This window comes from Paramormyrops kingsleyae, chromosome 1, assembly GCF_048594095.1.
Source record: "Paramormyrops kingsleyae isolate MSU_618 chromosome 1, PKINGS_0.4, whole genome shotgun sequence".
Classification (NCBI taxonomy): domain Eukaryota; kingdom Metazoa; phylum Chordata; class Actinopteri; order Osteoglossiformes; family Mormyridae; genus Paramormyrops; species Paramormyrops kingsleyae.
The window spans coordinates 12,186,300-12,212,635 of record NC_132797.1 but is presented as its reverse complement, the minus strand read 5'-3'; the positions used below and the strand labels follow the sequence as shown (position 1 = coordinate 12,212,635).

The 26,336-nt window shown below is 47.5% G+C and overlaps 2 protein-coding genes across 3 annotated transcripts in view; both read left to right on the top strand.

Annotated features, from left to right (window-relative positions):
* LOC111846555 (tyrosine-protein phosphatase non-receptor type 12-like) overlaps positions 1-23,363 on the top strand; it is a 32,357-nt gene extending 8,994 nt beyond the window's left edge. Inside the window, exons 2-19 of the mRNA XM_072700110.1 lie at positions 2,261-2,369; positions 2,540-2,616; positions 3,858-3,953; positions 5,097-5,135; positions 5,474-5,545; positions 5,708-5,767; positions 5,881-6,023; positions 6,926-6,992; positions 7,450-7,527; positions 13,085-13,183; positions 13,944-14,029; positions 16,393-16,708; positions 16,850-17,375; positions 18,459-18,529; positions 19,511-19,596; positions 19,691-19,721; positions 20,765-20,854; positions 22,322-23,363. Coding sequence (XP_072556211.1) covers positions 2,261-2,369; positions 2,540-2,616; positions 3,858-3,953; positions 5,097-5,135; positions 5,474-5,545; positions 5,708-5,767; positions 5,881-6,023; positions 6,926-6,992; positions 7,450-7,527; positions 13,085-13,183; positions 13,944-14,029; positions 16,393-16,708; positions 16,850-17,375; positions 18,459-18,529; positions 19,511-19,596; positions 19,691-19,721; positions 20,765-20,854; positions 22,322-22,432 — 2,157 coding nt within the window. The 3' untranslated portion in view covers positions 22,433-23,363. The remainder of the gene's footprint in view (positions 1-2,260; positions 2,370-2,539; positions 2,617-3,857; positions 3,954-5,096; positions 5,136-5,473; positions 5,546-5,707; positions 5,768-5,880; positions 6,024-6,925; positions 6,993-7,449; positions 7,528-13,084; positions 13,184-13,943; positions 14,030-16,392; positions 16,709-16,849; positions 17,376-18,458; positions 18,530-19,510; positions 19,597-19,690; positions 19,722-20,764; positions 20,855-22,321) is intronic.
* A 1,490-nt stretch (positions 23,364-24,853) lies between these two features.
* Positions 24,854-26,336, top strand: part of LOC111846513 (lysine-specific demethylase RSBN1L-like) — a 42,797-nt gene continuing 41,314 nt past the window's right edge. Inside the window, exons 1-2 of one of the 2 annotated variants that reach the window (XM_072709711.1) lie at positions 25,560-25,763; positions 26,112-26,154. Coding sequence is in view for 1 of the 2 variants with exons in the window: in XM_023816767.2 (XP_023672535.2) it covers positions 24,920-25,397 (478 nt within the window). In the remaining variant the exon portion in view is untranslated. Of the gene's footprint in view, positions 25,398-25,559; positions 25,764-26,111; positions 26,155-26,336 lie in introns of those variants that run through there. The other variant, XM_023816767.2, reaches the window with a different exon arrangement.

Genomic DNA, 26,336 nt, shown 5'->3' with positions numbered 1-26,336 from the left:
GACCACAACGTCTCAGGAGAGGATATACAAAAGAGCCCCCTCCTTGCAGGAAGCCCCACTCATCTGCTCTTTGCCCCCCCCAAGCCCTCAGATGGCTCCTCCCCTAGTCTGGCCCTTCAGAGGCAACCGTGTGACTCACGGAGCAGCCTGGGGTCCCCCCCAGACAGAATACAGCCCTGGTAGAATTTAATCTTCTATAAAAATGCGAATCTATGTGCTGGCTGTAGTGATAGATTAATATTCACTATTTAAACAGCCTCTAATTTGGACATGATGTTCTGACTGGTGTATGTGTGTGTGCTTGGACGACACACAAGTCCTCATAGTGCTCAGATATTCAGCTTTATCTAGCCCTGTCCTTTGTCTCCTTGTGCAGTGACAGTCATAGTCTCAGCCCAGAAAGGCTATAACTAAATTAGCAGCAGATTCTCTAATTCTGTCTTGGGCTGTTTCCTACCCTTTTTAAAATGAAGAATTGCTACTTGGTGATACGGCCGCCGCCTTACGGCCCATACTGACTGCTGCAGAGAATCAGGCCGTACTCTGGCCCCTGATTGGCTGGGTCATTTGTACCCCTCACTGCCCAACGGGGCCATTTAAACTGGGAAACTGACACCGGCTCCTTCCGTTCTGGTCCTACTTTCAGGCTTAATTCAAAGGCAGTGAATTGTTTTAACAGGATTAGTGCTGCTCGATATCACACGGCGATATAATCGTGATTTAGTGACACATGCGCATAATCACCAGGACTGTAGATGATGGGAGTAAATGTATGTCCGGACACCGGCTTTTCAGTACTATACGGACGTTTAGTTACACAAACAATTTAAGCAGATTAGTAGTATGGCTAAAATATTGATGAGAGGCGTATTGTGACTCCCATAAGTTAGTAATCTGTATAAATTCGGGGTATCTTTGCTTATTAAATTTGGTTAGCAGAGCACGCCACGTGATACTGTTTTGGTAAATCATGGGAAGCGATAAGCACTAATGTGGCGGTGAAGAAAGAAAGAGCCCAGCAGTCACATCTTCTGAAAGAGCAGATACTGTGCATGAACCAGATCAGAAGATGCTGGTGCTGTGGAGGTTCTGTTTGCAGTTTAAAGTCCAACACTATCGTTAAACATAAGGATATGCTGAATATATACAGATCACTAACTTTTGGACATCATAATCCGCCTCTCATTAACATTTTAGGGTTACTAATTTGCTTGCCAAATATGGCCGTAAGTGAACATCCATGCGGTGCTGAAGAGCCGGCCTCCGGACAGTTACGCCTGTCAGCTAAAGCCCTGGTGATTTTATTTTTTTTGTACATGCACCTTGTAATCGCAGTGCGATAACACGCAGCCCTAAACAGGATGCATTTTTCACACTGCATATAGTTCAGGAAATTAGGCCATTCGGGGGACTATAAAACATAAGAATACGCTTGTTAATGGCTGTTACGACAATGCAGACTAAGGTGAAAGATGAAGCGATATGGAACAGCTGTGGAATGAGCATTTCCCTTTGTTCTTTTATATTTTTTGGGTCTTGTTGGTTGGAATGCTGCATGTAGTTAAACTTAAAACCAGTGGCGACTGGGCTGTTGAGGTGGGGAGAGAGGGCAGCCGGCCCTCCAGCATCTCTCCTTGTGTGGTGTGGTGGACCCTCACCTTAAATTTGGGAGCTGTTCTTTTCATAAACTCATCAGCGCAGTGGTCTGTTCAGCTGCTTTGATTGAACCCATGGCTGCTTACCTGAGTGACTGAAGTTCAGTTGTAATATATCTATATCTTGCAGAGTAATTTGTGATTCCACCCGTCTAGCCGCTTATTCAGTATAGCAGAGTTTCCCAACCCGGTCCTCAGGAACGCCCAGACAGCCCATGTTTTTGCTCCTGGGAGCTGGGAGGAGCAAAAATATGGACTGTCTTGGGTAAGGAAAAACGTGGGCTGTCTGGGGGTCCCCTAGGACCAGTTTGGGAAACCCTGCAGTGCAGGATAACAGTGCATGAGAGCCTATCTCAGTCCATCACAGGACTAATTTGCAATTCATCCAGTGTTTTTTGAATTGGGAGATATTTGTGAAAATGTCTTGTACTGTAAGGTTATCATGTACCAGATCTAAACATGCAAAATGTAACAATCCTTAAAAACCCTCAGAACTACTGCAAGATGTCAGAAGGGGAAGCCAGCCGTCTCCATCTCGGTAGGCAGGTTGGAAAGACCGTGTCTTTTTTCACCTTTGACCTTGAACTTGCCCCTTTTTCACACAGAGGCTGCGCAGGCTGTCGACAAAGTACAGGACGGAGAAGATCTACCCCACCAGCGTTGGAGAGAGAGAGGAGAATGTGAAGAAGAACCGATACAAAGACATACTGCCATGTAAGTAACTTCAGGGCCCTGAACCGGCCCCAAGCCCGGCGCCCCCAGGGCATCTGAACGCCATGTCACTCTTTTTCTAAAATTCTGAGGAGCTGTAATACAGCTTGGGTTTGGGGAAGCAGCTGTAATTTTTGTCACCCCCCCCCCGCCCCCCCATTGTGTCACCCCAGTTGATCACAGCCGAGTGAAGCTTTTGTTGCAAACTTCTAATCAGGACACGGACTACATCAACGCCAACTTCATAAAGGTACAGAAATCCCCAGGGCTTGTGTCAGCTCCTGCATGTTACAAGCATGTGGGTGGGGGGTGGGTATTTTTATTTGTCTGCACAGCGGAAGTGGGCTGTGTGGATGGGCATGCGCTTACCACGACCGCACTTGTTCTCTGTGCTGTCTCTCTCTCACTGTCACGCTTGTCTGTCTTTAGTCCCCCAGAGTGGCTGAGTCTTTGTGATTACAGTCAGGTTCCCTAACATAGCCTTAAAATCAGAGCAAGCAATGAATCACACAAGAGCCCCTATAACCGTTTAGAGTCCAGAGCTTAACCAGGTCCTGACCAGAGTCTGCCCATCCAAATTAGCTCTAAATGAGCCTTGATTGACTCGCTGACTGGATGAATCTCATCGCTAATGCAATGAACCGAAGCTGAATACCCTCTATGATTTGTACAACTGCGCTATTCCCAATTTGTGGTGGAATACCTGTAACGGTAAAAATGCCTTTGTTTTTGCCTTTTGATGATCATGATAATGTCCATTATTTGAGTTGACCAACAGTTATTCTCTCACAGCCCTTGAATTGTTAGACTTATGGACTTATGTCAGTCTAATTTTATTCACCTTCTTATTTTCTTATTTTAGCACGTGTGCGTACGAGATCCCTGACAGATTCAGGGAGCCCTACCATGTGACAGGGACCCTTGGATACATAAAATTCTACAAAAAATTGGCTGGGTGGGCGCCCAAAGTGACATTTTGTCAGGGGGCCCAACATTTCAATCTATGCCTCTGTACACGTGGAAGAAGGTCATCTTTATTTTGGTTTACTTTAATCCCTCAGCACCCAGGCTCATTTTGTAATATGATTTGAAATTATACGCCGCATGGAATCAACATCTCAATTGAGCATAATTAATGAAGAGCTCCGCTTGACATCTGCGTAGCGAGGAAGCTCTGTCGGGCAGGGAGTCGCAGATGGCCGGTCACTCTTACTTTATTATTATTATTATTATTATTATTATTATTATTATTATTATTATTATTATTTTGTTAATAAAATAATAATCTTGGAACTCCGGATTCGGATTTGGTTGGTAAAATATCACTTTCCCGGCTGAGAGTATAGTTTGAAATACAAGGAAGAGGTGTATGTTTCTCTGTCTAGCATGTTTCAGGTGAGTCGACGGCATTGGGGTGGGGTTGGTGGGTGGACCATGGCTGTGCACTGCATGTGTCTTCACGCCTTCCTGCTGACCTCCTCTTCCTTACAGGGGGTCGATGAAGCAGAGGCCTACATTGCCACCCAGGGGCCCCTGGCCAACACAGTGGTGGACTTCTGGAGGATGATCTGGGAGTATAACGTGTCGGTGGGTTAGCCTATTTTAGCCATTAGTGCTTCAACTACAGAGCGACGGCCTACGTTAGCCATTAGCGCTCCATATACAGAGCAATGGCCTATGTTAGCCATTAGCCCTCCACATACAGAGCAACAGCCCACGTTAGCCATTAGCGCTCCACATACAGAGCAATGGCCTATGTTAGCCATTAGCCCTCCACATACAGAGCAACAGCCCACGTTAGCCATTAGTGCTCCACATACAGAGCAATGGCCTATGTTAGCCATTAGCCCTCCACATACAGAGCAACAGCCCACGTTAGCCATTAGCGCTCCACATACAGAGCAACAGCCCACGTTAGCCATTAGCCCTCCACATACAGAGCAACAGCCCACATTAGCCATTATAGCTCCACATACAGTGCAGTAGCCTACGTTAGCCATTAGCACTTCACATACCAAGAGCATAGGTTTTAAATATTGGTAGGAACCAAATCAGCCCTGAACCCCCACCCCCACAATAAACACGCACAGCACTCCCACAATATTGGTAGGGACATGTCCCTACCATCCATACCCAAATCTACTCTTTGCCACATGCAGAGCGCCAGCCTACATTAGTCATATAATTTCTGTATGTATGCTCTTCTGAGATCCAGGGAAAAAGTTGTGGTGGCATGTGATGTCATCTTAAAGCTATATCTGTCCTCTTTAAGGAACAACAGGCCTTATTAAAATACATAGTATGAGAGATTTCAGTAAAAGCACAGTACCCTTTACAGAAGATGAAAGTGAATTGCTGGATCTCAGGAGGACACAGACATTTTGTTCGTGCATGTATACACAGATATACTTTTTGTGTATATATGCATGCTACTTGTTGTTTTGTGTGTATGTTTGCACTATATACTTTGTGTGTGTACTCGTCGGTTATGTTCGCATCACTTTGTTTCTTCATCCGTTCGTTCCTCTTTTTGGCATCTGGTAAGCACGAGCCTTGGCGGTACGCTCACCTCGCTTTGCACGAGGCGCCGATCCGAGCGCGTGGGTCACGCCGGCGTGACCTGCGAGGCTGAACCTGTTGGTCGTTTGCTGATCCTTGCCAGTTACCTATGGATATTAAATAGCTCGCCGCCTCTCTCCCCCCCTGCCCCCCATCCCCCATGGTCTGCAGGTCATCGTGATGGCATGTCGTGAATTCGAGATGGGAAGGGTGAGTGTTTCTCGGCTTCTGCCCCGTGAATAGAGTCGTCTCTCCACCTGAGGCTGCAGAACGTTCCGTCCCTGTCCGCTCCCCGCCCCGGGGGGAGGACATGTGAAACACCAACAGTTTGAAGAATGCGGCGTGTGTGTGCGTGCGCATGCTTACGTAACCCCCATGTGTGTGCGTGTGTGCGTGTGTGTGTGTGTGTGTGTGTGTGTGTGCGTGTGTGCGTGTGTGTGTGTTCATGAGGTGTTGCATACTGTCCTAACCTGATCCCGTCCAAACTTCCGTGATGCTCATGAACACTGGTGCTGATTTTGTTTTTTGTTTGTTACTGCCGTTCACAGAAAAAGTGTGAGCGGTACTTTCCGACACTTGATGACCCGCCCCTGAGGCTCGGGCCCTTCAGGATCTCGTGTGTGAGTGGGCTGCTCGCCCCCCCTGTTCATCGCCCCCCCTGTTCATCGCCGTGTCGCCTGCTCTTCCCAGAATGCATAGTGCTGTTAAGCATAGTTACTGGCTGGATGCTGCATAAGACTGGCTCTGCTGACTTGAATGACTTTACTACTAATCTGTTCCAGGAATCAGAACAACCCAGAACAGACTACATCCTCCGAACTCTGACGGCAGAATACCAGAATGTAAGTTTATCGTAGTGTTCTTTTTTTTGTTTTTGTTTTTTTTTTGTTCTGTGTGTTTTCCATTGAGCCCGTCAGCCAATCGGCTTTGTCCCTTGACACACCCTGTCCACTAGGAGACGCGTCGACTCACGCAGTTCCACTACATCAACTGGCCCGACCACGACGTGCCATCGTCGTTCGACTCCATCCTGGACATGATCGCCCTCATGAGGGAGCACCAGGAGCACGAGGATGTGCCCATCTGCATCCACTGCAGGTGAGGCTCACGGGGAAGCAGGCATGTGGGGACACACACACACACACACACACACACACACACACCTTAACACATTCGAGGCCACTGACCCACGTGTTCACATGTGTCCTTTTCCTGTGTGTGTGTATGTGTGCGTGTGGGTGGCGATCACGTGTATTCTGTTCATCGAGAGGCCATAGCTGGTCTTTAGAAACCTGAGATGTTTCCTCAGGCTGCATGTGCTAAATGCTTCCTGTTAGCCCAGGTCGTGGGCGTGGTGTTCCTGTACCTCCGCTAAGCATCCCACAGTGTGGAGGCGTGGGGGACGGGGAGCGGGGGGCAGCAGTAGGGGTGCGAGCCACTGTCTGGGCGTGATGATGTCATGTCTGTGTCCTGGGGCCCATTGTCGGTGGTGGGGGAGGCACTCTCAATGACCAGTTAAGCCTTTTCATCTTCGCTTGACTTTATTTTCGATTTAATTAGTGGCAGGAAGTGGCCCGGAGCCGGCGCCGAACGTAGCCATTACCGCTCGATTGAAGACATGTGCACCGAGGCTGCTAGCCCGGCGACGGCCCGGAGCCGAAAGCGAGGGCACGCTCGCACGCACGCTCGCACGCACGCTCGCACGCACGCTCGCACGCACGCTCGCACGCACGCTCGCACGCACGCTCGCACGCACGCTCGCACGCACACGCAGTCCCTTTATGGAGCCCTGATTCCTGCGAGCTGGGTTGCTAATGAGTGAATGCGGGTGCGAGTGGGTGGGCAGCCGTCACGACTAGGGGAACGTGGTCATGAGCGAGTGGCACCGTGTTTACGATGGACAGAACACAGTTGCGACCAAATGCGCTGACAGCACGGCGGCATATCTGTCGCGGCATGTGATCGTGACCTGACCTAGACCGTACTGCCTCCTTTCCCAGCGCGGGCTGTGGGAGGACTGGTGCCATCTGTGCCATCGATTACACGTGGAACCTGCTCAAAGCTGGGGTGAGATGCGCGCACTCTGACACACGTGCAAACATAAACACACATGCACACGCACACACTGCTTTCATGCAGGAAACAGAACGAAAAAAACTGCTGAGAGCTAAGCAGGGGCCTCTTTGCCTCTGCAGGGGTAGGTAGGGTCTGTAGGCGTTGTGGGAGGTGGCCCTGTGAGTCCTTGGGAGGAAACAGCAGCTTCCTCTAGAGGGCATTAGCCTTATGTTCAGCAGCATGCAACTTACAGTATATAGGGATGGTGGAAGATGACAATGCAGGGTGACTGGTGCCCTCCAGGGGGCACTGTGTGGACCTCTTGTCTGTCAAAGGCAAGACGGACCATAGGTTCTACTCTTGGGATATTTTTAGACTTCTGGCACCCTGGGTTTCAGTATGAAGGACACACTGCATTGCATGGTCCCTGAGGGCTTCTCGTCATCGCGGTTGCTCTCACCCTTTGTAGAAGATTCCAGAAGACTTCAACGTGTTCCGGCTCATTCAGGAAATGAGGACACAGAGGCATTCGGCGGTGCAGACAAAGGTAACTCTCATCAGTCAGATGTGATCAGACCATTCCTTCTTGCTTGCCTGTCTGTCTCGCTCTCTCTCTCGTGCATCTTGCCAGCCCCTCAGTCTTGATATTACTAAAGTACATATAGCTATCATGAGAACCCCAATATTATAGTAACATCCAGTGACCACTTCAGTTGGTCCATCTATGGACCCCCAGGGCTAACAAGGGGCAGGTGTGGAACATAACCCCCTGACTATTTCTGAGATGCCTTTCTGCAAACTGCTGATCTACTAAGCTATCATTTTTGCACTGATGGCCTTCCTGTTAGCTTTAACGAGTCTGCCGTTCTCCTTTGACCTCTGTCACTAACAAGATATTCTTAGCAGCAGCACTGGTGCTGACTGGAACCACTATGTCTGGCACCCAGCAATCATATCGCCTATAAAAAATGTATAGATCGGTGTTTAGGCGAAGTATAACAACCACATGAGCCTGTCTGTGTGTTATATTCGTGTGTGTGTGTGTGTGTGTGTGTGTGTGTGTGTGTATATGTGTATATATATATATATATATATATATATATATATATATATATATATATATATATATATATATATATATATATTCATATTCGTAGCCACATGATTCGCTGTCTGGATAAGTGGCTTATTTGCAGTAATGAGCAGGTGTATCACCAGCTTGTACAGGTGTAGTAATGAGCAGGTGTATCACCAGCTTGTACAGGTGTAGTAATGAGCAGGTGTATCACCAGCTTGTACAGGTGTAGTAATGGGCAGGTGTATCACCAGCTTATACAGGTGTAGTAATGGGCAGGTGTATCACCAGCTTGTACAGGTGTAGTAATGAGCAGGTGTATCACCAGCTTGTACAGGTGTAGTAATGGGCAGGTGTATCACCAGCTTATACAGGTGTAGTAATGGGCAGGTGTATCACCTGCTTGTACAGGTGTAGTAATGGGCAGGTGTATCACCTGCTTGTACAGGTGTAGTAATGGGCAGGTGTATCACCAGCTTGTACAGGTGTAGTAATGGGCAGGTGTATCACCAGCTTGTACAGGTGTAGTCATGGGCAGGTGTATCACCAGCTTGTACAGGTGTAGTAATGGGCATAAGAACATAAGAACATAAGAAATTTACAAACGAGAGGAGGCCATTCGGCCCATCAAGCTCGTTTGGGGAGAACTTAGCTAATAGCTCAGAGTTGTTAAAATCTTATCTAGCTCTGATTTAAAGGAACCCATGGTTTTAGCTTCCACTACAATAGCAGGAAGACTATTCCATACTCTGACTACACGCTGTGTAAAGAAGTGCTTCCTCAAATTTGTTTTAAAATGTTCTCCCGCTAATTTCCACTTATGGCCACGAGTTCTAGTATTTAGACTAATATTGAAATAGTCATTTGGCTGAACGGCATCCAGACCCGTTAGAATCTTATAGACCTGAATCATATCCCCCCTTAGCCTCCTTTGCTCAAGGCTGAACAGATTCAGTTCCGCTAACCTCTCCTCGTAAGACATTCCTCTAAGACCAGGAATCATTCTCGTAGCTCTTCGTTGCACCTTTTCTAAGGCAGCAATGTCCTTCTTGAGGTATGGTGACCAAACCTGCACACAGTATTCTAGGTGGGGTCTTACCAAGGAATTATATAAGTGTAACATCACCTCCCTTGACTTAAACTCCACACATCTAGAGATATAACCCAACATTCTGTTCGCCTTTTTTATTGCTTCCCCACATTGGCGAGAGTGGGACATGGAAGCATCAACATACATACCGAGATCTTTCTCGTAATCAGCTACCTTTATTTCAGTGGAACCCATAAAATATCTGTACTGTATATTTCTGCTCCCTGCATGGATTACCTTACATTTATCTGTGTTAAATTTCATCTGCCAAGTATCAGCCCATTCGCTAATTAAATCCAGATCCCGTTGGAGCCTCTCTGCTGCTAGATTAGTATCTGCTACCCCGCCCACCTTAGTGTCGTCTGCAAATTTAACCAGTTTACTGTATGTATTCGTGTCAATATCATTAATGTAAATTAGGAACAATAGTGGTCCTAAAATTGAACCCTGCGGTACCCCACTATAAACGGAGGCCCACTGTGACATAGTGCCTCTAATAACTACTCGCTGCTTCCTATCAGTTAGCCAGTTTTTGATCCAAGCTGCCACAGTTCCTAAAATTCCTGCAGCTTTAAGCTTTAACAAGAGCCGTTTGTGGGGGACAACATCAAAGGCTTTCTGGAAATCTAAGTAAATCACATCATAGGCCTTTTTGTGATCAATTTCACTTGTAGCTTCCTCAAAGAACTCAAGCAGATTCGTTAAGCAGGATCTACCTCTCCTAAATCCATGTTGGCTATCCTTTATAATGTTATTTGCATCTAGGTAATCTACCATTTTCACTTGAATTATAGCTTCCATTATTTTTCCAGTAATGCTAGTTAAACTGATTGGCCTATAGTTTGCCGGATTACTTCTATCCCCTTTTTTGAATATGGGTGTTATATTAGCATGCTTCCAATCTGATGGTACCACACCCGCAGATAACGATTTCTGGAATATTAAAGTCAAAGGTTGGCTAATAATATCCCTCATCTCTTTCAAGACTAAAGGTAAGATGCCATCAGGCCCCTGTGATTTATTTATTTTGAGTTTAGCTAGGCTTAGTATCACATCAACCTCAGTTATACATATATTGGTCATAGATGATGCTGTATTCGTATTAATTGGTGGTAAGTTACTTGTGTTCTCTATTGTGAACACCCTTGAAAAATAATCATTAAACTCATTTACCATATCAATTTCGTTATCAATTATAAGGCCCTTACTATCCTGTAAATTAGTGATTTCAGCTTTTAGTGCTCTCTTGGAGTTAAAATATTGGAAGAAACCTTTACTGTCATGCTTAGCCTCCAATGCAATTTTTCTTTCTACAGGTGTATCACCAGCTTGTACAGGTGTAGTAATGAGCAGGTGTATCACCAGCTTGTACAGGTGTAGTAATGGGCAGGTGTATCACCAGCTTATACAGGTGTAGTAATGGGCAGGTGTATCACCTGCTTGTACAGGTGTAGTAATGGGCAGGTGTATCACCTGCTTGTACAGGTGTAGTAATGGGCAGGTGTATCACCAGCTTATACAGGTGTAGTAATGGGCAGGTGTATCACCAGCTTGTACAGGTGTAGTAATGGGCAGGTGTATCACCAGCTTGTACAGGTGTAGTCATGGGCAGGTGTATCACCAGCTTGTACAGGTGTAGTAATGGGCAGGTGTATCACCAGCTTGTACAGGTGTAGTAATGGGCAGGTGTATCACCAGCTTATACAGGTCTAGTAATGGGCAGGTGTATCACCAGCTTGTACAGGTGTAGTAATGGGCAGGTGTATCACCTGCTTGTACAGGTGTAGTAATGGGCAGGTGTATCACCAGCTTGTACAGGTGTAGTAATGGGCAGGTGTATCACCAGCTTGTACAGGTGTAGTAATGGGCAGGTGTATCACCTGCTTGTACAGGTGTAGTAATGGGCAGGTGTATCACCAGCTTGTACAGGTGTAGTAATGGGCAGGTGTATCACCTGCTTGTACAGGTGTAGTAATGGGCAGGTGTATCACCAGCTTGTACAGGTGTAGTAATGGGCAGGTGTATCACCTGCTTGTACAGGTGTAGTAATGAGCAGGTGTGAATTGGCCACTGAGTGTAACATATAATCGTATAATTAGACACACCCTGCAGTATGTCTGAGAGGCTCAATGAGTAACATGTTTATAAGACAAATAAGTTTGGATCTTTAACTACAGCCTGTTGTTGTTTATGTGCATATATGTAAATTGCAGTGAATTGTCTCGGTTCTTTCACATTATATCCATAAATCCTTACACTTACTCTGTTCGGAGTTGCAGTGAGGACTTGGACAGAACAGGGCACAAAGCTGGGGCAAGGCATGCAAGTTCCTCGTAGGGCACAGACGCACACATGCAACCACAGTCGTACACTACAGGAAATTTGGAGACACCACCTGCCTGTTTTTAGACAGTAGGAGGAAACATAGTGTACAGTTATGTGAAACTATCCTGTATTTGGTAGTATTGCTTGAAGGAGAGGTGACCTAATGCATGTTAGACATAATAATAGAAACACCACATGAAAATAACTAAATCACAATTACAAACGCAGTTAGAAAGGTGAGTCATTAGGCTGAATGCCATTTAACACTGTCTCAGCCAAACAAGTGGCCTGAAAATCAGTACTTCGATATTTGCGCTTTAAAAGCAACTAACAGTGGTCCAGAACAGCCAAATAGCGCCAAATTTGCAGATGCATTAGTTACAGAAACTGCAGAATTATTTAACTTGTCAAGGGAAAAGAGTTCCAAAAATCACAAAGATCAGTAATCAGAACAAGTCTAAACTCCCCGACGGGGACAGACAGACACTTGCAAGGATGGTAACTAAACCCCACAAAATTGCAGCCTCAGGAATGACCACAGAAATAAATTGGCACCTCTGTGATTCTGCAGTTAGCTTCCCAAAGCTGGTAGTTACGGTACAGCTGCTGACTGGAAGCTACTTGTGACCACAGCCAGTGCAGAAGGACACACAGCCTGGTGTAAGGAGCTTTCCAGGAGGTCCTGCCCTTATTGGTTAATTTATATATTATCAGGTTTCCCTTGTATGTAAATACTGTATATTTACCATGGGCAAAAGTATGTGGACACCCCTGTTAATTAGAGGAATTGCCTAATTGCCACACCTATGCAATCTCCTGAAATAAACATTAGCAGCAGAACATGTGGTTGTAGAGGAGAAGTTAGTGACTCGTCACAAGGCACTATCAAGTCAGTTTGCTGCATTCCTGCCCTACTAGAGTTGCCCTGGTCAGCCGCAAGTGAAGTGATTGTAAAGGTCAAAACATCTGGGAACAAGTTCAGCTGCAAAGTGGTAGAGGCTACACACACTGGCAAGAAGGGACCTGATCACCCAAGATCAATAACCAACATCAATAGCCAACCTGAATGGCAGCATATCCCACCAGCAATGTTCCAGCATCAAATGGAAAGCCGTCCCTGAAGAGTACAGGCTATTACAGCAGTAATGGGCCGACTGACTTAATAGTAATACCCTTATTCTGGAATATTCTGGAGTGTATAATAGTCCTTAATAATGTGAGTGAGTGCCCTGTGATGGGCTACATCAGCAGTCCCACACTAAGTTTCCCCCCAAGGGCTGAATTCTGTCAGTAACACAAAGCCAAGGTCCACTGCGTCTGGGGGGGCTGATCCCCCCCCCCCCCCCCAGTGATGGAAATGAGCTGGTCGCATGGGTCTGGATCGTGGGTCTCGTTGTGTTTCGGACTCCTCCATATAGTGACTGGGCTGCCCCCCTGCCTTGAGCTGTGTGCTTCCTGGAATGGGCTGTTCTGTAACTAGTGAGCAGATATGAAACCCGGATGGATGGATAGTGTCATAGCACCGTTGCATTAACAACACATGCAGGTTGTAGTAACTATTGTTAAAGCGATGCTCTAAACACTCACTCCTCTTTCCCCATGTCTCCCCGACAGGAACAGTACGAGCTCGTCCACAGGGCCATCGCGCAGCTCTTCCAGCAGCAGCTCCTGCAGTTGGAGGGCCCCTCCCTCTGCCACATCTCTGAACGCCTGGTGAGCCGGCGGTGATGCACTTACAGCGGCGCTGACATAACCGCACCGTGCTGCGTCTGGGTGGAGGCTGCTTCCGTGCTCCTGACCCGCTTGTGACCCTGAGCTCCTGCACGGTTCTCAGTGCAGTCTCTCCTTGGGCTTGGGGCGGGGCGGGGGGGGGATCTTTCATCTTGACCCCGATCCACAAGTGTGGAATCCATTTCTGTGCTGAAGAAATACAGTATGTCCTTCGCGACGAGGAGCAGGAGAGAGTTTTACTAGCCATGAAAAAGGCGGGGTACTCACGGCTGGTACTCACGGCTGGCACCCAGCCTGAAGGCAGAAGCTCACTTCTTGTTTGGGAAGCTGGGGGACGTGCAGGGTGGTGTGGGCTGTCTAGGAGGGAGAAGGCCAGGGTGCACGTTTCCTGCTCGCCGCTGTGTCCGTGCAGTATTAGGTGCGTAAGACGCACTTCCGTCTTGATTCATTTTAGAGTATCGTGATATAACGAGCTGTATTACGGGTTACTGAAGTGTCTATGTTGGACAGTTGCAGTGAGAAAACCACCTGTGGTGTTCTGTGGAAATATCATCACCCTGTAGCAGAATGTCAGTCATATGCCGCTGAAATAACCGCGATGTTCTGCTGATTCGTCAGTGAGGCTCACATGGTATATCAGAGAAGCTTATCGCTGACACGCCGGTTGAAGTCTGATGATATAAGGATGACACTCTGCTGGACGTCAGCGATGACTGTGTGCTTCTCTCCCCTCCTGTATCAGGATGGAGACAGCCTGGGGGGGCAGGGAGGGAGCTCGGACGAGGAGAACGTGGAATGTCCCCCACCCAAACCGCCACGAGTCCGCAGGTGAGTCGGAATAAGGACGTGGGTGGGGCCTGTTTGGCTTGCTCCCCTCCCCCAAGCGCACACCAACACAATCACCTGACCCGCTGTGGCTTCCCCCTGCTGCGATTGGCTGCGTCAAGGTCATATGACTCAACGGTGAAGCTGGGGGCATACCCCACGGCTAATGGTTCCTGGATGTTTCGTTGAATTTTCCACTGCTACCCTCTCCACCACCGTGTGCAATTCGGCCACCCGACACACCTCTTGTGGGTCATGGGGGGGGCCCCCGGAGTTTGTGACCAAACCGGCGAGAAGCGAGTTTCAACCGCAGCTCACTGCTAAGACATCACGTCACACGGTGCTAGTTTCCGTCTGGTCTAGCTATCTGCGTGCCGGTCGTACCTGTTTTCTAAAAACATAAGCTTGCCTGAGAAAACATTTAAAAAATAACTGCCTTTTGTGGCCCAGCTCCCGGCAGGTGTCATGCTGTGTCGGCACCCCATTGGCACGTTGGCGAGCCGCTGTTCAGGCCGCAATGTAAAACGTACGACTAGAATAGCCTGCGGATTGCCGTGCTTGGAGATCATGTGACCAGCGTTCAGACATCTCACCCGGGCTGCTGGGCAGGATTCTCGAGGACACCTGGCTCCACGGCAACAGCTGTAATGGACCAGGGTTCTGCTGGCAGTGCGTATGGAGGGGGGGGGGGGGTGTGGCTGTTCTCCATTGCCACCATCCTCCTGTGACTCACACCGTCACCCCCTTCTCCCTTGGCCCCGGTGACCGGATGCCAGTCTAATGCCGTGCTGTAATCTCCCCCATTCGGTACGGAGGTACCCCAGCGTTGGCCTGGATTCTGGAGTCATGGCACTCCTGCCAAGCTACGGAGATGTCTGTGCATGCACGTGACGGCTTACACACGGCGCGTCGGCTCTCACTGTGCCAGAGCTGCGGTAAAACGTGGGAGGCATGTATCTCTGTTCCACGAGGGAGGGGGGCGGGCGGGGGGGTTCCCGCTGGCCGCCGACCGCCGACACTGCGTGATGCTGCGGTCGCTGCCTCCCTCACACGCCTGCAGCAACATTGATGTCAAGTTGGCAGCGTGAAGAGAGAGAGCTGCCTCAGAGGAGAAGCCTGGGCAGATTCCTTTGCCTGCAGTACAGACTCCTGTCTGTATATGTGGAGTGCAGGCTGCCACCTGCTGGTAATTTCTGGTAATTTTAGTAAAGTTTTTCGTAAGATATAATACAACTTTATTTATCCCATGGAAAATTGTTGTGTCAAGGCATAAGAAATACAATATAATACACCCACATGTGGTCCAGACTAGGCTGTTAGGCGAACCCACATATATTACCATAAATACATACAGTATCGTACTGGTATCGACTGTATGTATGTACAGCTTATACACAATACTGTCAAAAATCTTTTGGAACATAATAGCAACTTTAAAAACATTTGATAAAATACAGTAAACACACAGAGATGTTAAGCTCTTAAGCTCACACATAATTCTTATTACCTATAATGGAGCTGAAGTTGTGTAAGATGTGAAGGCTGTTGTAGTGTATAGTACAGTACTGTACCAAATACTGTACAGTGGTGCTACAGTACTGGATGCACTGTTCACGTACAAAAGTCTTGGATGACACAGTGATTTTTATCAATTTTAATGCCGCACACATTTTTTTTTAAATAAATAAATAAATAAACAGTAAAACGCACTAGTATATTTTCCTCATTAGTGTTTTTTTGCTTTTAATTTTTTTTTTCTTGGGCCCCGTGATGCACTTAAATATCACATAAATAAAAGCACTGGCTTGTGAATCTAACCATGACTTTGTTTGTTTACATACTACCTGGATAAGTAGGTTGCTGCACAGTTCTTTAAGTTCGGGATGGTATTCGATTTGATCTCTGCTATCTCTGTGGGAGCACTGTTGCTAAGGGGGTCAAACAATAAGTGGTAGATTTGTGAGTGTGTACAATACAAGTGGAATACAATAATAGTAAAATGCAAATATAAAGACAAAAGGATAAAAAGGTACAATAGGTAAAAGTTACATAAGATCTATTTTTAATAATCATCCATTCTATGTTAGATGTATAACAAAAATTAACATATATTGATTAGCTTATTAAGAGAATGAACTTATAATAAAACAATGTTGAGCTGTCAGTGTTAAAGATTAAGTAATAAACTGACTTGCACAGAGCACTAAGCGCCTCAACCAGTTTGACTCTAAACTCTGCTGCTACACATGTGAGCACAGAGTAGCACTTCTTGAGCTTCTCAGTTTATTTTGCTAATAGTGGTCCATGGTCGTAGTTTCGGCTGAGACACTGCTGTTTAGTCGGCTGTCTGTCTCTCTGTGCTGCAGTGTCTGTCCGGAGGAGGGGGACATCAGAGAGGAGATACTGCAGCCGCCAAAGCCACGGCCGGTGCCGCCCATTCTGTTACCCTCGCCGCCGTCTGCCTTCCCCACAGTCACCAATGTACGGCAGGACAATGACCGCTACCACCCCAAACCCATCCTGCACATGCTGGTGTCTGAACAGGCGGTGGCGCTTGGCGAGAGCCACAAAGCCTCCCCTGCCCCTGCACCCTCTCCCACCCCTGCCCTCGTCCCCGCCTCTGCGCTCACACCCTCTCCCACCCCTGTCCTCGTCCCCACCCTCGCCCCCTCCCCCGCCCCTGCACCCTCCCCCACCCCTGTCCTCGTCCCCTCCCCCGCCCCCACCCCTGTCCTCGTCCCCGCCTCCGCCCCCACCCCTGTCCTCGCCCCCTCCCCTGCCCTCGCCCCCTCCCCTGCCCTCGCCCCCACCCCTGTCCTCGCCCCCTCCCCCGCCCCCACCCCTGTCCTTGCCCCCTCTCCCGCCACTGCCCCCTCGCCCACTGCCGCTCCCGCCCCCATTCCTGTCCCCGCCCCCACGGAGGGTCCGGAGAGGCGTCTGGACCGCAAGCTGAGCATCGAGATCCAGCGGGTACCACTGCAGGAAGGCCCACGGAGCTTTGAGGGCAGCACCCGGCTCCAGCGTGGTCATGCCTTCAAGGGCAAGACCCACCGCAGCTGCTCCCTGGACCGCCAGCCCTGCACTGCCAACGCCCCGGTCCATTCCGTACAGCTCCTCGCCGGGGAGGGCGACCCTCCCTCTGCCGAGAAACGGCCCTCTCCCTGCGATCAGCCCAAGGCTCCCAGCCACGCGATGGCGCTCAGCTTCACCAACCCCCTACACTCGGACAACTCGGACTCTGAGGACGCGGCCGACGGACTAGATACAGATGCCGCAGGTGCACGGGGCGCCCCGGTGGGGCCCTCGGCATCAAGCCACGGGCAGAGCTCAGCCTTGTGGATGACAGCCAGTACGTTGGTCCTCCGTGGAGCTGTGCGATTGTGGGTGGGCTGTTTGGAAGCTGTGGGTGGCTTTATGGGCTGTGCTGTTACGAAGGTCAGAAGTCACCAGAGGGGGAAGTACTATGCAGGCTGCTGCTGAATAACTTGTAATCTGACACGCACACACACACACACACACACAGGGAATAGACTTTTGGATTACAAGACCTACAGCAGTGTTTTTTTTGCTTATCAGATGTTACATCAAAAGCATTTAGCAACAAAATGTGACCAGGAAAGATAAAAGTACATTTGAAAGCTCTATAAAGCGTCCTACTGCTTTATCCCACGCGCAAAATGCAGTCAGTGTCACAGTTAATACACATCTTGTTATAAATGTCACAATCCTGTTTTCTTGCTGGGTCGGCTGTGACGCAATGCATCGCGTTGGTTTACTGGGTGGAGGTCGCGGAGCTCGTCGCCTGCATCTGGCCCAGCATGTCACCTGTTACGTCACTTGCATGTGTTTCTGGGAGCTGGGAGACTGGACTGGCATGGGCAAGCTGCCATGTTTCTGCACGAACGGGACGCTGCATGCCTATTTGGATGGGCCGCTTATGAGCGAGGCAAGGGCCGGTGAAACTGTATCGTTGTCGGGGGGGGGGGGGGGGGCACGCCCTGCTGTGAGGTACCGCCTTGCGTGTCAGCACTGGTCTGCTCTCTCACTAATTCCGCTGCACCTCTTCCTCCTTGCTCAAGTGCAGACGCTGTAGTAATTCACAGTGAGGATCCCCTTAACGCAGGGGTGTCCAACTCCGGTCCTGGAGAGCTACTATCCAGTAGGTTCTCTGTCCCACTTGGCTTCTGCTGAGCCACACCTGGCCCTGGGATTTACCTGATAACAGGTGTGGCTCATCAGAAGCCGGGTATGATAGAAAACCTACTGGATAGTAGCTCTCCAGGACCAGAGTTGGAGACTCCTGCGTTAACGTCTTTGGCTGCTTGGTTTTCATGCTGGGATTCACTTGGGGCTACCCCTCGTGTGGGTTGGCTGCCGGTTACTGGTAATTTGTTACTGCCTTGTCAGTAATGCCTGCTCTTGTCCGATTCAGATTGCGATGCAAGTGCCGACTTCCCATGCCCCAGACCAAGAAACCCCTTGAATCCATCTGTGTGGCCGCAGGTTTGTTCTGTGCGTAGTACTCTCCTTTGTCACTAGGGGGAGCCAGAAATGTCTTCGCAGACCGTGGCCTGGATTGGTTTTCCCGCATGTACTACTTTGGCCGACATTACCTGTGGCAGGACTCCCCGATACCCCCCCCCGGATGTAAAACACAGCTGAAGAAAGGGTAGAACAAATATAGCCTCTGCATGAAGCTTGGCTCCTGGTTTGTTTTTGAAAACCACCAGCAGATCTGATCGTTTGCTTTTGTCTTTTGAAATGCACCAGGGGTTTGATGTCTGGCTTATGATTGATCTTGTTTTGCTTGTGTTGTTTAGCTTTGTACTCTGAGAGATGTTCTCCCTTTTGAATTATTGCTTACTGACTGACACCTGTGCGTTTGATTGTGTAGGGAAATAAAAGCACAGTATAATTGCATGAGAGGAGTATGGTGCATCCGGGTTAGAATGTATTGCAATGTGAGGGACCTGCTAGCAGTGAAGCATGTGTCATCAGTAGTCAGTTCCTAGCATCCACCGTCAGCTGTTCCCGCAGCCCCTCATCAGTGGAGCTATAATGGTGTGTGTCAGTAGTCATCTCGCCAGTGTTTCTGGTAGGACTGATCCGAAAGGCCGCAGACACATCAAAGCTTTGACTTAGCATTGCGTGCCGGCAGGGGGCTGCTCTCTAGAACTCCACTGCCGACTTCTATGTGGGCTCTGTTTTGTCGTGGAAGGGCTCCGGCAGTTCTCATTAGTTTCATTACTTAATGCTTTCTTGAACTTCTTGCAGTTCACTTGTGGAGGACAGGAGGTAAGCTTGTGAAATACGAATGGACCTGTCCAGCTCTCAGCTCCCTAATCTGTGACTTGCTCCATCCTGTTCGTCTGTCTTATGTCATCAGCAGTGTTGACATGGCCTTTCAATGGCATGAAGGTTTTTAGATACCTCTATGGTCATTCTCTCTCTGATGTTCTCCTGCCCCCCCCCCCCCCCCGCCAGACTCACCCAGTACCTGTGGGTCAGGAATCCCAGCAGACCAAAGCATGTTTACGGAAGGTCCAGGAACCGAAACGGAGTCTACTCAGGTGAGACTACAACCCTTCTGGGCCGATCAGAAACGCCTCATTTCCTCTTAGGCCCAGTCTGGTAATTGATCTCTCCCTCTCTGCACTTTCACAGAGTAACGGGACAATCGGGCATGGAGAGAACGGTAGGTAGCCTCACCCGTATCTTTTTCTCTCGCTCTCTCCACTCCACTCACCTTTGTAGCTCTGACTGTCATGCTGAGACTTAGCCTCATGCTCCATTTAGGCATGAAAAATTAATGATTAAGATAGATGGGCCGGTATGCTAGACCATAACATGCTTGTGGCCAATCTGTGCATATCACTGCCCCTTCAGCCCCCAAATCTGGCTGTGGATACGAACGATTCGTGTTATTTTATGCATCTTAAACTAGCCGGCCTACTGCTGCCAAGCACAGGAAGATGGTACAGTCCTACAAAAGCATGGGACTTGTGTGTGTACACTTGCTCTTCCTTGTCTCTGCTCCAAAGCCATCTGTCGGCCCAGCAGGAGTACCTCCTTGCCCCGATACACGGTTTGAGTTCCACTCAGTGCTGGACCGTATGGCGCATATACTGATAAAGTATCTTAGGAAGATACACAAAGCCTACAAAGTGGAAAGTATGTCCTAAAAATAACCAGAGTCAGAGCATTGTTGCTAGTTATTTTTTTATAAAGCCGTCAATCAATCCTGGTTCAAATACAAAGGCTTGTTTCCCATATGGAGCATACATTTGCATTTTATTGGTACAAGTATAAATCATATTTGTGGTGTATAATAGCTATATAAATAAGTAGATGCCGGTCTTCCTAGTGATTCTATTGGCTTCCTCTTGGTGCTCCAGCTTCCAGTACCAAAGACATGCAGATTAAGTCAACTGCAAACTCTAAAGTGCTCTTAATGCTCAGTCATCCTGCAAATTCTTGAGCAAATAACCTGGACTTCTAACACACCTCCTGGGGCTGGCTGTGGATCACTGTGATTTTAATAGGATAAGCAGCTCTTGAAAATGGGTGATTGATTTGGGGTCAGTGAGGCTACAAGAGCTTGAAGGGGCACACGCTTAGTTTAAGGCTGGACATGAAGATCAGAAACCGACTGTAGGCCAGGGGCATAGAAACCAGTGCTATCATTCCAAGGAATGTCAGCGCCGATAAATTCTCCAATTCTCTTTGCCCGGCCACCAGGCCAGCGACGAGGGTCAGGGAGCCAAGTTGTCGCCACCAGTCAGGCGGACAGCATGGCGGAGGAAGAGGAACGAGCTGCACCAGAAATGGGTGAGTGACCTGCGCTAGTTCTTTTCTTCTGGCTTGAGGTGTTCAGTGCCATCATCATAAAACACCCCCTTCACTCTTCAAAATACTGGACTGTGGGTGCGTGATTCACAGCATTATATACCTCACCCACGGATCGCATTCTCTAGTCATTTAATTAGTTAGTTCTTTTTATATAATTATTTAAAAGAGACAGGGATCGACCCCTTCTGTTTCCAGGCTGTACCTCATCTCAGAGGAATTCAAGTGATGTTGGCTTACCTTCAGTGATCTTGAGTCCCTGAAGTGCAAGTTGGACCAGCCTGTGATAAACGATACGCTAATTAACAAAGCGAGGCTCACAGTGGAGGCCCAAGAGGAATCTGTACCTTCTGAGCCAAAATTAATGGGTCCAGCAGAGGCTCAGAGTGCAGTAAAATAAACCCCATTTTGAAGTCCCATTTTGGCCCTTTTAAACGCAAACTAGTTTTCTTTAACTGAAGCTCCTCTCCCTGCCTCCACCTCCATCCAAGACAAACCACAGTGAAAGTCGGTACATTACCATAGGGATGGGTTTTAAAATAGGTTACATGATGTTTTTACCGTTCTAAAGTTAGCAATCGAATTCAGTCATCTCTAGCATTTTGATGCAGTTCGTGGACAGTAGTGATGCGTGGGTCGACCCGTGACCCGCGGGTAACTGCGGGTGACCCGCGGGTGCGGGCGGGCGGTTTTACGGCAGACATTTTTAAAATATCGTGGGTGCGGGCGGGCGGGTGAAAAAGTTACAAAACGCATTTCATTATCGATCAAAACGTGTTGTAAACGGGGTTGGAATTACCACGAGGATCTCCTAGTTCCTCTCGCAATCACAATCAGGGAAATAAAAGTAAATAAAGCTACATCAGATGTTACAGTTTTGACAACTACATGCGCGCTTGTGTGTGTTTGTGTGTGCGAGAGAGATGTCTTTCGTGCAATTTTCCGCAACCCTTCAATAAATAACGACGTAAAAATCGATCTTTCGGTTTCTTTGTTGTTGTTTGGTACACAGTTAATCTTGCATAAAATTGTGTCATCATCTTCAATGTGAATCTTGCACAAATCTATGTCATCTATGGGTGTCAGTGTCACAAATGACATTTCATTGGTAGGTTCCATGGCAATACAGGCTCACCGGTGTTTTTTTCCCTCGGGTCGGGTCAGGTTTTGGGTCATTATCCACGCGTATTTTTGCGGGTTGGGCGGGTCGGTTTGGGGCGGGTGTTAAAAAAAGCCAACCCGCGCAACAGGACAGGGCATAAGATTGCTTGTTAAAATCTGAGAAGCTGTCCTACTGTACAAAAAAATGTCTGATAAGTAAAATGGTTATTCTTTATAAGCTACGGTAAAGCAATGTAATGATACATTCCTTTCTAAAATAGCCATATTAATGCTAACTACATCAGCCTCTCTGTCCTGTCACACCTGACCCCGCACAATGTTTTGCAGGATTCGGCAGTTGCCGCCGCAAACCCAAGGGCCCCCGTGACCCCCCCACGGAATGGACATGATGATCACAGACCTTGTGCTGCCCCACCTAGCCTGCTGCCTCATCCCTGAGCTGGGCCCAGTTGTCCCTTTCCAACCCTAGCCCTTAAGTGCCACCCAACAAGGAGGGCAAGTCTGTACTATCCACTCAGCCACTCTTTTACCAGAGACCCCAGTTTCCAGCAATGTTGGTCATGTCCCACAATGCAGTGGTACATATTTTTCTGTGCTCCAGCTGTTTTCCAAGGGTTCCTCATTCTGGTGCTAAATCTTTCTCTTGCTGGGACCATAAATCCTGCCTTATTCCTTTAGAGTTACCCACCCTTTTTTAATTCCAGAAGAACACCATTCTATGCTTCTTACAGTGCTTTTTAGACAGTTGTGGGGAACAGTGTTCTACTGTGTTTTTTTTGCTAACTTCCTGATAGCTGTATGCATTTTTATAAATGCAGTGGGCAGGCATTAAGTGTTTGACAAATTTACTGTCGATAAATATTCATAAAGAACAGTTTGGCAGTTTCCACATGGCCTGGAATCCTGTGATTTTTTTTTTGCCTTGGTAATAATTTGTCCATCTGTTCTTGAGAATATTTCAGGGTTATTTTATTTTTTAATAATTTTCATTTTTCTGTAATTCTTACACAGCTATAAGCCCCTGAGGTGGCATGAGTTCAAAAACTGTAAAGATTTTCCTTTTTTCTTGACCTTTTTTTTGTAAATTGTGTTCAAAAAGTTATTTTTGTACAAGGTTCTCTGCCCTGTGCCCTGCCGATTCTGCCGGTCTTGGGCCATGCGCCGTGCCTTAGGAGACAGCGTGGAAGTGAGTGTGTGTATGCGTGTGTCTGAATGTGTGTGTGTGTGTGCGCGCCCTTGCCGGGCAAATGCCATTCCAACGGTGCCTCTGGGATCAACTACTCAACCACCTCACACACACACTTGTTTTTGTACCTTATAAAAATCGATAGACTTGTCATTAAGAAATAAACTGACAGCCTTGCAGAAATTGTTTGGCCTTTTATTTTCATTATATAAACTGTCTCTCAAATCTTTGTTTTTGCTCTTGATGGCGCTTGTTCCAATGGGGTATTGTGGAGAATCATCAAAAATGAGCTTAGATTCTATTGCTGGTTGTCTAACAGCACAAATTGTTTACATGATCTCGTCCACCTTTAGCTGTTGCTTTTATCTAGCTGTGAATAACAAACATCCACTATAATTAAGTAACACTAGGTAATTCAGCCTGATTTAAGGAGACATGGCAACAGTAGTTCTCAGAGAGCAGACTAATGAACTGGTGTTCTTATGTGAATTGTAGTGTTTAAAGTGAGTTTGGGGCTAACAGGATGTGGCACAGATTGCTGGTGTTTACTCTGTGCCATATTTGGATTTTGAAAGCCAGCCCGTGATATTTTTGCGGTCATTACTGCATCGCCCGAATTATCTGTGATGCTGCAACAGGACTGCTCACTTTCCTATTTCCTTACACTCTCTGCCAAATTACTGTCTTTATGTGGCAGGTTAAATAATAGTTGCCTCCTCTCCAGCTCCTGCACTCGGGTCCACTAATATGATCACTCCACCGCTACGCTGGTGTGATGGTCTTGTTGAGACTACAGAGAAGAAACATTTCGTAGTATGTTACCGAGCTGTGGGTCAGCACACTGACAGGGAAATGACAATAAGAAGTGAACCTACATATACTTGTTTCTCGGGCAGAACCGGTGCCACATGAGTATAGCACCAAAAGCTTATCACAACCTGGCAGTGATCCATCATGGAATTCCATGCAGGCCAGAAAGGGAAAAACTCCAAGGAATTTTCTCATTGGATTTTTTTCCCCCATTGGGCAGTGGGTTTCAATCTGGTCCTGTTACAAGGTGCCTTTTAATTAAATATGACTGGGCTACTGCGTGTAGATGCTGCTACATAAAGTCACTACTGATCAGGTTTATTTGTGGACCAGTCAACTATTTAAAAATTTCCATTTGATAGGATTAGGATAAACAAGTCAGTTAATTATTAAAATGCAACAATCAAATTAATACAACCACAATCATGACTGTATTATTATACTAAGAACAAAAGAATCTGTTTAAATCCACCTACAAAAATTATGTTGATCTGGAACACAACCAAGAAACAGTCATCCTCTAATCTGAGCACCCACCAACGCAAAGGTGATCTCAGTAATACTAATATTTAACAGCATTAAATTTTACCGGTAAGTAAACATATATCAGATTACTTTAATCAGTTATGAATGTGGATCACAGCTTGGAATATTTTATTCCAAGGCCTGCCTCAGAATGTTACTGCATTTTAATATGATTTTGCTAGGTCAAGTGCTTTTCGTCGGAGTTTTTTTCGCACTTTTTCCCGCCTTCTGTGACGCACTCTGGCTCCCCGTGCTTCTCGTACGCACGAGTTCGTGCTGTCAATCAGACCGAGGCCCCGCCTCTCAGGCTCGCCCGCCTGTCAGTATCCGCGAAGCTCCGCCTCCACTCTGCCCCATACACAAACAGCAGCAGTGAGCCGAGAGTAAATAGAGAGAACCCCAAGATGGCGGAGTCAGTGAGCTTCATTCACTTCGCAGTACCTGATAAAAACCCTCTCTCGAAGCCCAAGCAACCCATAGGAACGACGGAGAACCGACCTCAGTCTTCCCGTGAACACCATCCTCCGCCACCCAAGAAAGTGCGAAACGAGGAGAAGAGCTTGAAACCCAAGAAACTGAATGGCGAAGGGGTGGGAGTCGGTGGAGGTGAGAGGCAGCCCCAGAAGCAGAGTTATGGCAGCCCGACAACATGGAGCTTCAGTCCCATTAAGCCGAGCAGCACTACGGCACCAGTGCATCCGCCTTTACATAAAGTCTTCAAGCAAAGCGCATTCCTCGCATCACCGCCGAAAATCAAGAAGCCCAAGGAGAAACGAGAGAAGGAAAAAGAAAAGAAGAAACACGCGACACCCGCCGAAATGAACAACCTTGCCAGTACTGGGATGAAGAAGGAGAACGGGGATATGAAGTTGGTGCAGAAAGGTACCCGGGAATCGTCTAGGCGGACAACCCCGTGCCAGCTACGGATGACTTGTCAGCATGTTCATTTTTCTAGAAAATGCGACACGAGCATGGTCTCGCGGGCGGTGGCATGGTAACTGACTAACATTAGAGTCCTGCAGTTACGGGCGCTGCTCTCTCGCGGAACAGGTCGGTGCGTGGGTCGCGGCGTCTCGAGCGCTCGGCGCCAGGCGGAGAGGGTCGTCGAGTCCGTCGGTTATAGCGACCGGTTAATCTAGCTGTGAGGATTTAGGTGTCATTTGGACGGTCAGACTACACCGTGTTTAGTTTTATTTTATTTTTGTTCACACGCACAGCATTTTGTTTGCGTCGCATGCTTGTTAAATGGTGCGTAGCGGAATCCATGTTTGAACTGGCTTGTTAGCTCGTGAGCAAGTTTTGTCAGTGTATGTTAAGGAATGCCATCGCTTATAATTAATTACTTTTTATTGTTGTGGCTGTATTTGGGCTTTTAAATTGAAATATAGTGACATTTACAGGAGTCATGACAATTTTAGATTTTTCAGACTCGTAAAATGCAGTATATATATGCCATCAAATGCGGTGGACCTCGTAAATTTTCACGTTAGATTAATCTTTGATAACACTTAACGCGCTTAATTTCACGGTCGTTGTTACCGTTGTACTACCGTTTTGCTTGTGCGTAACAGTTTATACAATATCGCTGTCGTTCAGGTAAATCATTACCTCGATTAATCACTGAAAGGTTTGGAAACAGGTGAGGAAAGTTGCTTGCACTATATATGCATAAATCAAATTTAAAGAAGTCACTTACCCTCTGGGTATTTAATGGATATGTTCAAATTGTTTACTACTTTGTCATCATACAGTCGTCCGCCATTTAATAATGTCCTCTACCACGCCCCCAACATAAAATCAAAGAAATGGCAAGTGTTTGAA